The 13692-nt window shown below is 38.6% G+C and overlaps 1 protein-coding gene across 2 annotated transcripts in view; it reads right to left on the bottom strand.

Moving 5' to 3' along the window:
- Nucleotides 1-13692, bottom strand: part of PSPC1 (paraspeckle component 1) — a 110750-nt gene that overhangs the window by 80475 nt on the left and 16583 nt on the right. For both annotated transcript variants that reach the window (XR_015254405.1, XM_025924241.2), the window contains exons 3-4: nucleotides 7662-7757; nucleotides 3377-3573 (exon numbers count right to left, since the gene is read on the bottom strand). Coding sequence is in view for 1 of the 2 variants with exons in the window: in XM_025924241.2 (XP_025780026.1) it covers nucleotides 3377-3573; nucleotides 7662-7757 (293 nt within the window). In the remaining variant the exon portion in view is untranslated. The remainder of the gene's footprint in view (nucleotides 1-3376; nucleotides 3574-7661; nucleotides 7758-13692) is intronic.

Raw genomic sequence — 13692 nt, 5'->3', positions numbered from 1 at the left:
CTGAAATAAATGTAAGACGTACTTCAGCAAAAGTAAAACCAGGAGTAATATAAACTAATCAATGTGCTTTTCTAATATTATAAACCAAAAATATTGTTAACAGGGGTTATAAAGAAACATACAAAAAACAATGAAAAAACAAAAGCTCAGGGGAAATAACTGCAAAATTACTGTGCTTCAGAACTCAAACTGGAGGTGCCAGGGTGGCTCAGTTGGTTAAGCGTCCAACTGCAGCTCAGGTCATAATTTCACAGTCGAGTTCGAGCCCAGAGTTGGGCTCTGTGCTGACAGCTGAGCCTGAAGCCTGCTTTCAGATTCTGTGTCTCCTCCCCATCTCTCTGCCCCTCCTCTGCTCATGTTCTGTCTCCCTCTCTCTCTAAAAAATAAACAAATAAATAAATAAATACATACATACATAGTCCTTAGAGATGAGGCAAATCTTCTAAAAGCTCAGAAGAGCTTTATGAGGCCTAAAGAAATATTGCTCTTTGTCAACACTATATCCTCAATCAAATACCTCAGTGTCTTCTTCAACTGACATTATGTGCTGAAGAAATGGCTGTTATAATACCATTTATCAGCAGCAGCAACAAATAGCTTATAGTAGTATAAATGCTTCCATATTTAATCAGTTATGTGCGAAGATTATGGCATGACTGTAGACAGTGGCAAAGTGCCCAGCAGGCTCTGAGCAGAAAACAATTCATATTAGAGAGAAGTACTAGAGCAATCATGGAGCCCAAGAAACTAAATTTTTTAAAATCCCCCAGTTGATTCTCATGTGTAACCAAATTTTAAAACCATAAAACCACCAGACTAGATAAAACTGAAGGCCTCTCTTCCAGCTCTAAGCAGCAAATGATTCTGAAACCTCATCACATAAAACAATTTCAAATTTTCTGCTACAAAAGAGACTTAATCTTTAAACATAGTACATGATAATAAATGGGTTCAGGGGCGCCTGGGTGGCGCAGTCGGTTAAGCGTCCGACTTCAGCCAGGTCACGATCTCGCGGTCCGTGAGTTCGAGCCCCGCATCAGGCTCTGGGCTGATGGCTCAGAGCCTGGAGCCTGTTTCCGATTCTGTGTCTCCCTCTCTCTCTGCTCCTCCCCCGTTCATGCTCTGTCTCTCTCTGTCCCAAAAATAAATAAACGTTGAAAAAAAAAAAAATTTAAAAAAAAAAATAAATAAATGGGTTCAATTTTCTGAAGAGTAAACTTACAGAACTGCTAAGTTTAGAATCCAAATGAAACCAGAAACGTCTGACTAGTTTCTATAGTTGTTGAGCTGGATTGTTTTTTAACGTATTTAATTAGCATCAGCACAGTCAGTGACTTCATACATGTTCAATAAACTTTTACTGAACAGAAAAAACAAACACTGGACTTTTAGTAATCGAAACTCTACCAAAAGGATTTAAAAAGATGAATGATGATCACATTTTCACCTTTTAAAGAAATACCAGCTCTAGTATAAAAAATACCTTAGAGGAGACAAAGATTAAATAACTCCAATAAGAAGGCAGAAATCTAGGTAGATATCTATAGTGCCTTGATCTCTGGAGGTAGTCGAAGAAAGTAGATAAATGTTTACTCAATGCTTACTTTAAAAGACAAAAACAAAAAAATTAACACAATAGAAAGCAATCAGAGGTTTATTTTTAACAAATACAAAACTATGCGGCACACTGGTGTCTCAGTGTCCAATTTCAGCTCAGATCCTGATTTCACCGTTTGTGAGTTCAAGCTCTCTGCTGTCAGCACAGAGCCTACTTCTGGGATCCTAGGGATCCTCTGTCTCCCTCTCTCTCTGCCTCTCCCCCACACTCGCGTGTGCACGCACACGCTCTCTCTCTCAAAAATAAACATTAAAAAAAAAATACAAAATTATTACAGATAGTTGAAAAATGAGTGACAGGAATTACCAGAAGAAATTATTTGGAGAATTAAAGAAGGGGAAAGATAAACAGTAAAGATAAGCATAAAAAGAAACCTAGCAAGCGAGAGGAAAGAAGTGGGCTTCTACATATATTCAAGCAGCTTGTCTTATAGTTAGGTATTTGACCAGTAACTATGAGAATAAATTATCACCCATTATGATTGTTCTTAAAAATTCAGTCAGCTCTAGGGGCACCTGGATGGCTCAACCCAGCTCTTGATCTCGGCTCAGGTCATGATCTCACGGTTTGTGAGATCGAGCTCCAAGTTGGGCTCTGCGCTGACAGAACAGAGCCTGCTTGGGATTCTCTTTCCTGTGTCTCTGCCTCTACCCCGCTCATGATTTCTCACTCTCGAAATAAATTTAAAAATAAAAGTACAAGTTTTTGTTCTAGGGGAGCATCATTGGCTCAGTTGGTTAAGCATCCAACGACTCTGGATTTTGGCTCAGGTCACAATCTCACAGTTCATGGGATTGAGCCCTACATCAGGCTCTGCACTAACAGCATGGAACTTGCGTGGGATTCTCTCTTTCTGCCCCTCCACTGCTCATGCACATGTGTGAATGCTCTCCCTTTCTCTCTCAAAATAAATACACTTTTTTTTTTTTTTTTACATTTATTTTTGAGAGACAGAGTGAGACAGAGCACAAGCGGGGGAGGGGCAGAGAGAGAAAGAGACACAGAATCTGAAGCAGAATCCAGGCTCTGAGCAAGCATTCAGCACAGAGCCCAAAGCAGGGCTCGAACCCATGAATCATGAGATCATGACCTGAGCCGCAGTTGGTCACTTAACCGACTAAGCCACCCAGGCGCCCCAATAAACTTTTTTTTTTTTAATTTTTATTGGTACTCCACTTAGTTAACATACAGTGCTATATTAGTGTCAGGTGTACAACATTTGATATGTGACTATTGCCAAATCCACATACCAAGAATTACCCACTGTGCTTCTCTTTTTGCCAGCAGAGTCATCTATCTTCTACTGGCAAAATTTAAACACTTTAATAACATCCAAGAATACTACTTATGTAGGCAAAACTTATTTTAGTAAGTTCTGTGGTTTTGTTTTGTTTTTTTTAACGTTTGTTTATTTTTGAGACAGAGAGAGGCAGAGCATGAACAGGGGAGGGGCAGAGAGAGAGGGAGACACAGAATCCAAAACAGGCTCCAGGCTCCGAGCTGTCAGCACAGAGCCCGACACGGGGCTCAAACTCATGGACCGTGAGATCATGACCTGAGCCGAAGTGAGCCGCTTAACCAACTGAGCCACCCAGGCGCCCGTTTTGTTTTTTTTTAAGTTCTCTTGGAAAAGGGAGATTTTTGTTTCCGATACAGTGAGTTCCAACTACCTTCTAACTCATAAACAGCAACTTAAATAGTATGTGCCTTAAAAAAAAAAAAAAATCATACTATATCTATATGAAAACCCATTTTTACCTTGCCTCATTAGCATTAATTGGTGTTCATGCCTAGCTGCTTCCATTTCTGCTTCCAGTTTCTCTTTGGCTTCTCTGATGTTTCTATCAACCTGTTCACGCTGCTGCTTTTCCATTTCGTCAAGAGCCTTCCATCGAGATGCATACTCAAATTCAAATGTCCCAGGTTGAGCAAAACGTGGTGGCTGTTCTCTTTCCCTAAGAGTTTACATTTGAAAACATACAGAAATCTATGTTTAAAAGGCAAAAAAAACAACAAATAAGAACAACAAGAACTACCATTTAGCAAGCAGTTACAATGTTCATGGCACTGTACTGGGCAAGTACTCTACATGAATTACCTCATGACAATATGGTAATTCATGTTTTAACAAGCCTGAGTTTAAGAAACTGCCCAAGGATGCCCAACTAGTAAGCATAGAACCAAGATTCAAAACTAAGCAATCTGATACTACCTGTACAAGCTGCACTCCCCTAATTATCACCTTCAATAAGGCTTTCTGGTTTTCCCTCAACAATTTTATATAAGGCAACATGCAACACAGGAATCAAATATGCCCTAAATAAATTGTCTAGAATCAAAGTTGTTCTCTGAAAGTAACTTTTAGGGCGCCTGGGTGGCTCAGTCAGTTGAGCGTCTGACTTCAGCTCAGATCATGGTCTCACAGTTCATGAGTTCGAGCCCCACATCAAGCTCTGTGCTGACAGCTCAGAGCGTGGAGCCTGCTTCAGATTCTGTACCTCTCTCTTTTCCCCCCTTTCCCCGCTCATGCTCTGCCTGTCTTTCAAAAATAAATGTTAAAAAAAAAATTTTTTTAAGTAACTTTTAGGCATAGTAATAAAAGCGAATAGTTTATTGAGTGTTATGTGCTAGATTAATTGGCTACACCAAAAAATAAAGGCCTAAACTTTTCAATTGTAGTTATTTAATACTTGTTTTTCCTTGTTAGACTATGAACTCAATGAGGATGTGAAATATGTCTGTTAAATGGTATACCTCAAATACCTAGCACGTTATCTGGCACACTGTATATATTTAGTACTTATTTCTTGAATGAATGCATAAAAGATGAGCAAATGACCAAAATAACTTTTTAAAAAAAGAATGACCTATGAATGTACCTGAAATTCAAAGAATTTTTTCAACTATTCTTGCCTATAATAGCTTCTATTAAAAAACATTGGTAAGGTGCCTGGGTTGCATAGTCAATGGAGTGTCCAACTCTTGATTTTGGCTCAGGTCACAATCTCATGGTTCTGCACTGTTAGTGCACAGCCTGCTTGGGATTCTCTCTCTCTCCATCCCTCCCTGTTCATGTGCACGCTCTCAAAATAGATTAACTTTTGAAAATAAATAAATAAAATTTAAAACACTGGTAAGAACATAATCCGTACCCCACCAATAAAAGTATAGATGTCTCAACAACAAAAAATATACATTTCCTGCAATCCTAAATTTTAACTTTCATTTTAGGGTGGGGAGGGAAAGATGGATAGGTAAGACAAATTTGGGAGATAAAGGGGGAGGTCGTCAGAGGTAAAGATGTAGTCACAAGAAACAGCTTCAAATATTTTTAGAGGCACATAAAAAAAAAACAAAGTTAACTATGATCTAGGTATTCTATACCTAAAAAATACTTTTTCTTTTTTAAACATGGACTGGGAAAGGGGAAAATTGGGGGAATCAAACATGCACTAATTTTTCTGAAAGATTTATTTATTATTCAGTAGTTCCTAGGTCACAGTTGGACTATAATTGTAAATATTAAAAATTTTAAATATTAAAATTTAAATATTAAAAATCTTAATTTTCTCCAGGGAAACACTATTGAAACAATATGGATTTGGGGAGTTAAACTAAATTTGAATCATGGCTCTTATGCTGTGAACATTCCCTTCTAAGTACAACTCTTTAGTAGTAAAACTGGAAATATAATGAGATCTTGTAAGGTTTGCTGGGTTAATTAAACCATTATATAAGCAAATTTTCCTACATGCATATAAACTCCACTTTTTGTCACACCCTTACAATTCCAGTTCTCTAAACCCTGAATCCAGAAAGTATGCTCTAGTTCAAATTTGTAATGGTAAACTATAACCAGAAAAAAAAGTCAAGCATCTAGGAAATCAGTCTTTGGGAAAAAAATCATATGAGAAATCAAATGGGTTCTGAATTATAACTGATCCTTCTCTCCTAAAATACGTTCTTCCCTTGCTTCAAGGACACACTGCTGGCTGATCCCCCTACACCAATGACTGTTCCCACTCCTGTCTTTGCTAATTCCTTCTGATATTCCAAACTTCTACATATTGGAGTATTCCAGGGCTCAATCCTTTGACACAGTTTTCTATCACACATGGTAACTTGCAGCCCAGAGAGCTCATCTAAATTCCAGATGCAAATCCAACTACTAACTTGACATCTCCACTTGGGTGTTCAAAACCATTTCAAACTTAACATGTCCAAAACAAAGTTCCTGAACTTCCTCCCCCCAAACTGCTCCTCCTACAGGATTCTACAGATCAATCATTAGCAATTTCCTTATTTCCAGTTACTTCGGCCAAAAACCATGTAATCATGCTTTTTAACTCTTTTTCTCCTACATCCATCAGCAAATTCCAAAGTCTATTTTCAAACTATATCTATCCAGAATCTGACCACTTTTCACCATCACCACTGTGAGCTCCTAACTCATTTATCTGCCCAATTCCACCCTTGGCAATCTATTCTTAAATCAATCGGTAGCCAAAAAGCTTCGGTTAAATTTAGGTTTAAGCCACTACTCTGCTCATTCCTTTCTCATACAATACAAAACGCCCAATCAGCTCAGTACCCAGCAAGACACAATAATCTGCACTCCTCCCAAGGTTTTATCTCTACCTTATCTCTCCATCCTTACTCACTATGCTCCAACTAAACGGGCTTCTCTACTGTTCCTAGAATCTCTCCAGAGTCTTCCTTCTTGGACTTTATAGTTACTATTTCCTGTGCTGAGATCACTATTCTCTATTCCATCCACGTCTGATACCTACATAGCTAGCTTCCTCCCCACCCCTTCAAGCTGTTAATCAAACGTCACCCTCTCAGGTAGGCTCCCCAACCACCTATACAAAGAGCCACACCACTCTGCTCACAGCATCCACTTTCCCCTGTCTTTCTGCCGTATTTGTTCTACTAACTTTACTGTTTACCTTCCTTACCACCCCAACACAGCCTGAATTTCTGGCCTATTTTGTTCACTGAAACATCTCCTGTGCCAGGCATGTAATAAGCACTCATATTTCTCATTTAAATCAACCATAAAGAAAAACCTTCAACTGCCCTATAATCAAAGAACACTAATTAAAGTAACATGAATAAAATACCAATTTGAACATCAGCTGTCAAATCCTAAAATCATAACATCCATTTTTTGTCATGATAAAGAAAAACACCTTTATACATACCAAAGAGTATAAATTGGTATGTTATTTCTGGAAAACCATTTGCCAGTATTAATCAATTTTAAATATGCATACCCTTTGATCTAAGCTTTTAGACCATACATATACCTATACATCGTATGTTAACCTTTAATACGGGTTTTGTAATTTTTGATTCCTTATTTCTTGTGTGACTCCACCACAAGAAATGTCAGCACCAGGAGGGCAGAAACAGTTCAGAGTTGCACTGACCGCACCTAGAACAGTGCCTAGCACAAAAGCACTCCATTATTTGCTGAATTCATGCATGCTCGTGGTTTTATCTACCATAATGAACAAGTGATTGGTTAAAAGTAATAAAATATATTCATAAAGGCAACTTATGTAAAAGTACTTCTAACATATCGAGCAAAAAGCAACTAGTACAAGAATAATACACATTTTGAAAACTGGCTATTTTTCTTTTTTACCACTAGGAGTGCTTATCTTGTGCCACATTATCTAACTAGGATCTCCCCTGCTTTACCCCCACCAAAAGTCTCCCTTTAACCTGTAATGTAACTAAAGCATACTAATTAAAAAAATATTTTCATGGTATCTAAATTATATTGTGTCTCTGTCATAATTACTGATAGTCTCCATCTAGCTACCTACTCTGGTCCCAGTTATAAAAGCAGACTTTCCTAAGTTAATGTTCTGCCCATTATATACAAGAAGAGCATTCCATGTAGACCAGGCCACTCTATTAACCAGATTATATGACTGAACAGAAAATCTTATAATCCAACAATACTTGATAATAAATGTCATGTAACATCCTTGAAAGCACATATCTAAAAATATCTTTATTAGTAAAATCTTACTTATGATATTGTTGAGTTTTCTGCATTAGCTTCTCTGGCAAGCCATCTTCATCATCAAACTGCTCCATAGGCTCCACAATGACTGGACGAGGGGTCCTGGATAAGTAAAAAGCATAAGAATTAATACAATGTCTAGAATTAATATCCTCCTAGAAATTCTTTATACTAATTCCAAGATACATGTGGCGCCTGGGTGGCTCAGTCAGTTGAGCGACCAACTTCAGCTCAGGTCATGATCTCACAGCTCATGAGTTTATGTCCCACGACAGCTCAGAGCCTGGAGCCTACATCAGATTCTGTGTCTCCCTCTCTGCCCTTCCCCTGCTCATTCTCTCTCTCAAAAATCATAAACAAACATTAAAAAATAATAATTCCTAGATACATACTTGGGAAATTTCTTGAGCAAAAGGTCTCAGAAGTTACCATATATACTCTATTTTTTTTTTTTTTTTTTTTTTTAATATTTATGAGAGAGAGAGAGAGAAAGACACAGAGCACAAGCAGGGGACAGGCAGAAAGAGAATCCGAAGCAGGCTCCAGGCTCTGCGCTATCAGCACAAAGCCCAACACGGGGCTCGAACTCACAAACCGCGAGAGCAGGACCTGAGCCAAGGTGCTCCCACCCCCCCATATACTCTTAAAATTAGTCAATAAACATTTGCTGCACCAGATACAAATGAACGTTAAAGTCAAACAAAAATGAACGCTTGTTTTTAGAGCACTGCCTATTCAAAATGACAGAGGAGTAAATCAACAACTGTGAACCTACATAACCACTGTAGTTAATTTTTACACAGCACGATGGAAAAGAATGAGCACCTGATTCATATTTTATGTATGTGGAATTATTATCCCTATATCCCACCATCCCAAACTCCCATAACCAACCACCTTCCAGCCTCCCTGCGTCTAACCAGTCTTGTTCAGAAAAGTCTTTCTAAAACCTAAAATGACATCTAAAACACACTGGCCAAGCAGCCAAGCAAAAAGAGAAGGAGAGAGCCAGAAGACACAACACATTCAAGGTGGAGGTTGGGGGAAAGAGGAGACAAGAGTGGATGATCAAAGATATGACTTGTAAACCCTCCTTCTTTACTACTTTCCTAAGTAAAACAAAAGGATGGGAAAGTTCACTGAGGAAGACAAAACAGGGAAAGGAAATAGAATGGATGATATGCTGACATCAAAATTTTCCTTGCTATTAACTTTGTTTGTAAGGATTTTATAGCCAAGAGCAAGATTTAAAAACTATACCACCATGGGGCGTCTGGGTGGCGCAGTCGGTTAAGCGTCCGACTTCAGCCAGGTCACGATCTCGCGGTCCGTGAGTTCGAGCCCCGTGTCGGGCTCTGGGCTGATGGCTCAGAGCCTGGAGCCTGTTTCCGATTCTGTGTCTCCCTCTCTCTCTGCCCCTCCCCCGTTCATGCTCTGTCTCTCTCTGTCCCAAAAATAAATTAAAATCGTTGAAAAAAAAATTTTTTTTTTAAATAAAAACTATACCACCAAAAGTACCCATGTGTGTTTGGTACAAACATTTTCTTGTAGCTTTGACTGGACTCATTTCTTGTAGCTTTGACTGGACTCATTTCTAAAATGATCCAGGGGCGCCTGGGTGGCGCAGTCGGTTAAGCGTCCGACTTCAGCCAGGTCACGATCTCGCGGTCCGTGAGTTCGAGCCCCGCGTCAGGCTCTGGGCTGCTGGCTCAGAGCCTGGAGCCTGTTTCTGATTCTGTGTCTCCCTCTCTCTCTGCCCCTCCCCCGTTCATGCTCTGTCTCTCTCTGTCCCAAAAAAATAAACAAACATTAAAAAAAATAAAAAAAAAATTAAAAAAAAAAAAATAAAATGATCCAACAGTATTTTTACCATTTTTTCCAAATTAGCAAATACCAGGACTGATGTGTTTTCAGTGATAACTGAATGCACTGGATTCATTTTTGTTAAAGTCGATTTGATGGCCTGTCCAAGGAATGGATTACAGATGATCAGCTGGATGAGAAGCACCCTAAGGATTTATAGATCCTGTCAAACTGTTGGTGATGACATCATCATTGGCACACCTGAAATGTTATCACTGCTACCATCACAGTCCCCTACATGTCATCTCTAATAATATCTCTGGAGGGCCTGGCTGCCTAATCCAGTAGAGAAGAGGCTTTGGTTCTTCCAGCTCCTGCCTCCCAATTATCACACTCAAAATATAGCATATTCATTTGACAGGATTGAACCATCATCTGTACATGAAGATCCACATCAATCTTTCTTATGATCAGTGCCTTCTACTGATAACAGAGCACCTCCTCTGGTACTTGCAGATGTTTTGTTGATTATGCTCACCTTTTGGAACTATGTAGGCCTAACCACAAATAAAAAATCTTTGCCTAAGTCTAAAAAAAAAAAAAAGAAAGAAAGAAATTTTGTTCTTATCAGTCTCTTACCATGTAAGTAATAGTAAAATCTATACTGCCTTCAGAAAAAAACAAATCACTTAACTTTTGCAGCTTTAACGTAAGAACTAAGAAGTAAAGGGACTTTCTGGATTCTAAAAGCTTCCCTTTACAAATAAAGATCCTGAGAGTAACAAAGACTTCAAATTCTAAACTGTTATTAAAAACGATTATTAAAAATGATTCCTGGGGAGCACCAAGCTGGCTCAGTTGGTGGAGCATGCAACTCTGGTTGCAGGTTGTGAGTTTTGAGCCTTACACTGGGTGTAGAGATTACTTAAAATCTCTATTTAAAAAAATTATTCCGGGACTAATGAAGACATTTTAGACAGAATAAGAAATAGAAGCAAGCGTGGAATACCTTGGGGTGACAATGAGATTATAGAAACCGCAGATAAATTAAGTGGGAACCCAAAAGAAAAGAGCCTTACAGGCCTCAATTTTAAGGGTGAGACCTCATATCTAACATCTAAAAGCAGAAGTGTAATAAAGAATGAGTTGGGGGACCTGGGTGGCTCAGTTAGTTAACGTCCAACTTCAGCTCAGGTCACGATCTCGCGATTCGTAAGTTCGAGCCACATGTTGGGCTCTGTGCTGACCACTCAAGAGCCTGGAGCCTGCTTCAGAATCTGTGTCTCCCCTTTCTCTGCCCCCTCCTGCTCACACTCTGTCTCTCTCTCGGTCTCTAACAAACAAATAAATGAGTAAATACAGGGGCGCCTAGGTGGCTGTCTGTTAAATGTCTGACTTAATCTCAGCCCAGGTCTTGACCTCAGGGTTGTGGGTTCAAGTCCCACACTGGCCTTCACACTGGGGCTACTTTATTTTTTTTATTTATTTTTTTTATTTTTTTTTTCAACATTTATTTATTTTTGGGACAGAGAGAGACAGAGCATGAACAGGGGAGGGGCGGAAAGAGAGGGAGACACAGAATCGGAAACAGGCTCCAGGCTCTGAGCCATCAGCAGAGCCTGACGCGGGGCTCGAACTCACGGACCGCGAGATCGTGACCTGGCTGAAGTCGGACGCTTAACCAACTGCGCCACCCAGGCGCCCCTGGAGCTACTTTAAAAAAAAAAAAAAAAAAAAGAAAGAAAGAATGAGTAAATACAGCCTCATAGATCATATGCAAGCCAACGAGGTATGAGAAAGCAGCTGAGAGTTCCTGAGCCCCTGGGAGGATGTGTTACTTCTAAGAGGACCCAAAGAGGCCCAGGGACAAATGAACAAAATGCACTATATGGACCACTTACCCACTGGAAGCCACTGCAGGACCACACACATCAGAAAAATAATGCGGCCGGGTAAGAACTACATCTGAGCAAGGCCAACAAAGAAAGAAACTCACACTCCCCCTATTTCAATACCAGAAGGCCTCTACCATCCAAAAGAAAAATCAGAAAAGGAGACTCAAGAAGGAAAACGTACTAAGCAAATCATCACGCTCAGAACACAACAGAATTACTTAGAAATGACAAAATTAATTTTATGAAGTCAAGGAAATGATGCACAAAATTAGAGAATATAATGACATCTCTACTATACTCCCAAATAATGCTGAGTTTGTAACAAAAATTTTTCAATTTTCAACATACGAATATGGGCCACCAGACACAAGACATCAGAGTGAATACAGCTCTCTGAGACAGAACTTAACCAATACATACAAATGTTATATATTTATACCTACACCTAGGATTCCATTTCTAAAGAGATACGTGAATAAGTGAGCAAAGATCAGTCAGTCACAACCACGTTCATCACATTACATAAAACAAAAAGACCATGTGTAGTGTTCAAAAGATGTCCTTAAGAGACTCTTATTTTTGTTCATTGGGCTGTATGTTAAAATGTGAACATTTATGGTTTCACTGTATGCACCACTGCCTGTAAAAATTCCTTTTGTCCATTATCTCACACATCTTATTTATTTCACTTTGATCTTTCTGTGTTAAAAAAAAAAAAAAAAGGATTGTGTTGTTTTGTTTTTGAAAATATTTATTTTGGGGATAGAAAGCATGAGTAGGGGAGGTGCAGACAGAGAAGGGGACACAGGATCCGAAGTAGGCTTGGCGCTGACAACTAAGAGCCCACTGCAAGGGTCGAACTCAAGGATGGTGAGATCATGACCTGGGCCAAAGTCGGACGCTCAACTGACTGAGTCACCCAGGCACCCCAAAAAAGTTTTTAAAACCTAACATAAGTTCTGCTTATAGGTATAATTACTAAATTTACTCTTTTTAGTAGTGTAGAAAAATATTTCATTGGTATAAAGACTAAAAGGAAACAAATTAGTGATCAACCATTAATGCTCAATCTGGAGGTTCTTACATGTAGAGTTTCTTCTCCTCACTCTGCTCTAAACTAATCCATCACTGGTTTAGCTGTAATACTGATAATTGTCCATAGTATGTTTTATAGAAGTCAGTGAGTCCTGTGAAATCCTACCATTTGGAAAGGACCTCTGATTATGTTTCATGAACATCTCTTCAGATTTTCCTTTCTGCTAGATATATATAATTTTACACAGAATAATTCACCTGTCCATGCTTTCTTCAGACATCCTTTATCATTCAATACAAAATGGCACCATTTCAGATGTATGCATGCACCATAATTTTTAACCATACTTATTGGTGGACATTCAAGGTTTCTATGTTTTCTGAAATGAAACAGAATGATTAACATAATTGTGACTGGGGCACCTGGGTGGCTCAGTCAGTCAAGCATCCTACTCCTGGTTTCGACTCAGGTCATGATTTCATGGTTTTGTGCTGGCAGTGCTTGGAATTCTCCCTTTCCCTCTCTCTGTCCCTCCCCCACTCACCCTATCTCTGTCTCTCTCAAAATAAATAAACTTAGAAAAAATATATATTTGTGACTGATCTTTCCTCACTTGTTCAGGTATCTCTTTAGAAGCAGAATGGTGAGAACAAGGTGACGTGATGACTTAAAAGATGATGCAACCTTTTGTGTATGCAATTAAAAAAAGGATGATGTAAGGACAATTTGTTTCACTACTAAATTCTTACACACATACAGCATTTTTGCAGGGTTTTGTCAATTTTAGTCTTTAATATACCTGAGAATTGAAGAGTAATGATAAACAATTCTTAGGATGATAAAGTTTTATGACAGAGGAAAAATAAAATCACTAGGACCTGTATGATCTCAGATTACAAAATAACCCAATGGACCCATATGGTAAATTTTATGGGGAAAAAAAGTTTATTTAATATTCTTTTTGTTCTTCTGAAGACCTCTAATAAACAATAAAATATCAACCTTTATAAATACTTCTCAAAAACGAAAGTATAAAACTAAAACTGGACCCAAATGACACCAACGGTGTAAAAGTTATGGGTGTTTTTCTGGAAAGGTAAATAAATAGTAATTCATACTTCCACCACCAGCAGGTATGGCTAGATACCTCTTGTGTTTCCAATTTATATAAGCAAAAGCAATATTACAGTATTGTTTTTATTAAAGTATTTCTTCTGAATCTAAAAGAACCCCATTTAACGGAAAGATGTGATGAAGCAAATAAAATGATGGAAAAGTAATCCCTGGAAAGTAGGGATTAGAT

The sequence above is a fragment of the Puma concolor genome, chromosome A1 (assembly GCF_028749965.1).
Source record: "Puma concolor isolate L17-30 chromosome A1, mPumCon1.1.hap2, whole genome shotgun sequence".
Lineage (NCBI taxonomy): Eukaryota > Metazoa > Chordata > Mammalia > Carnivora > Felidae > Puma > Puma concolor.
The sequence above is the reverse complement of the archived record's forward strand: the minus strand, read 5'-3'. Positions and strand labels throughout refer to the sequence as shown.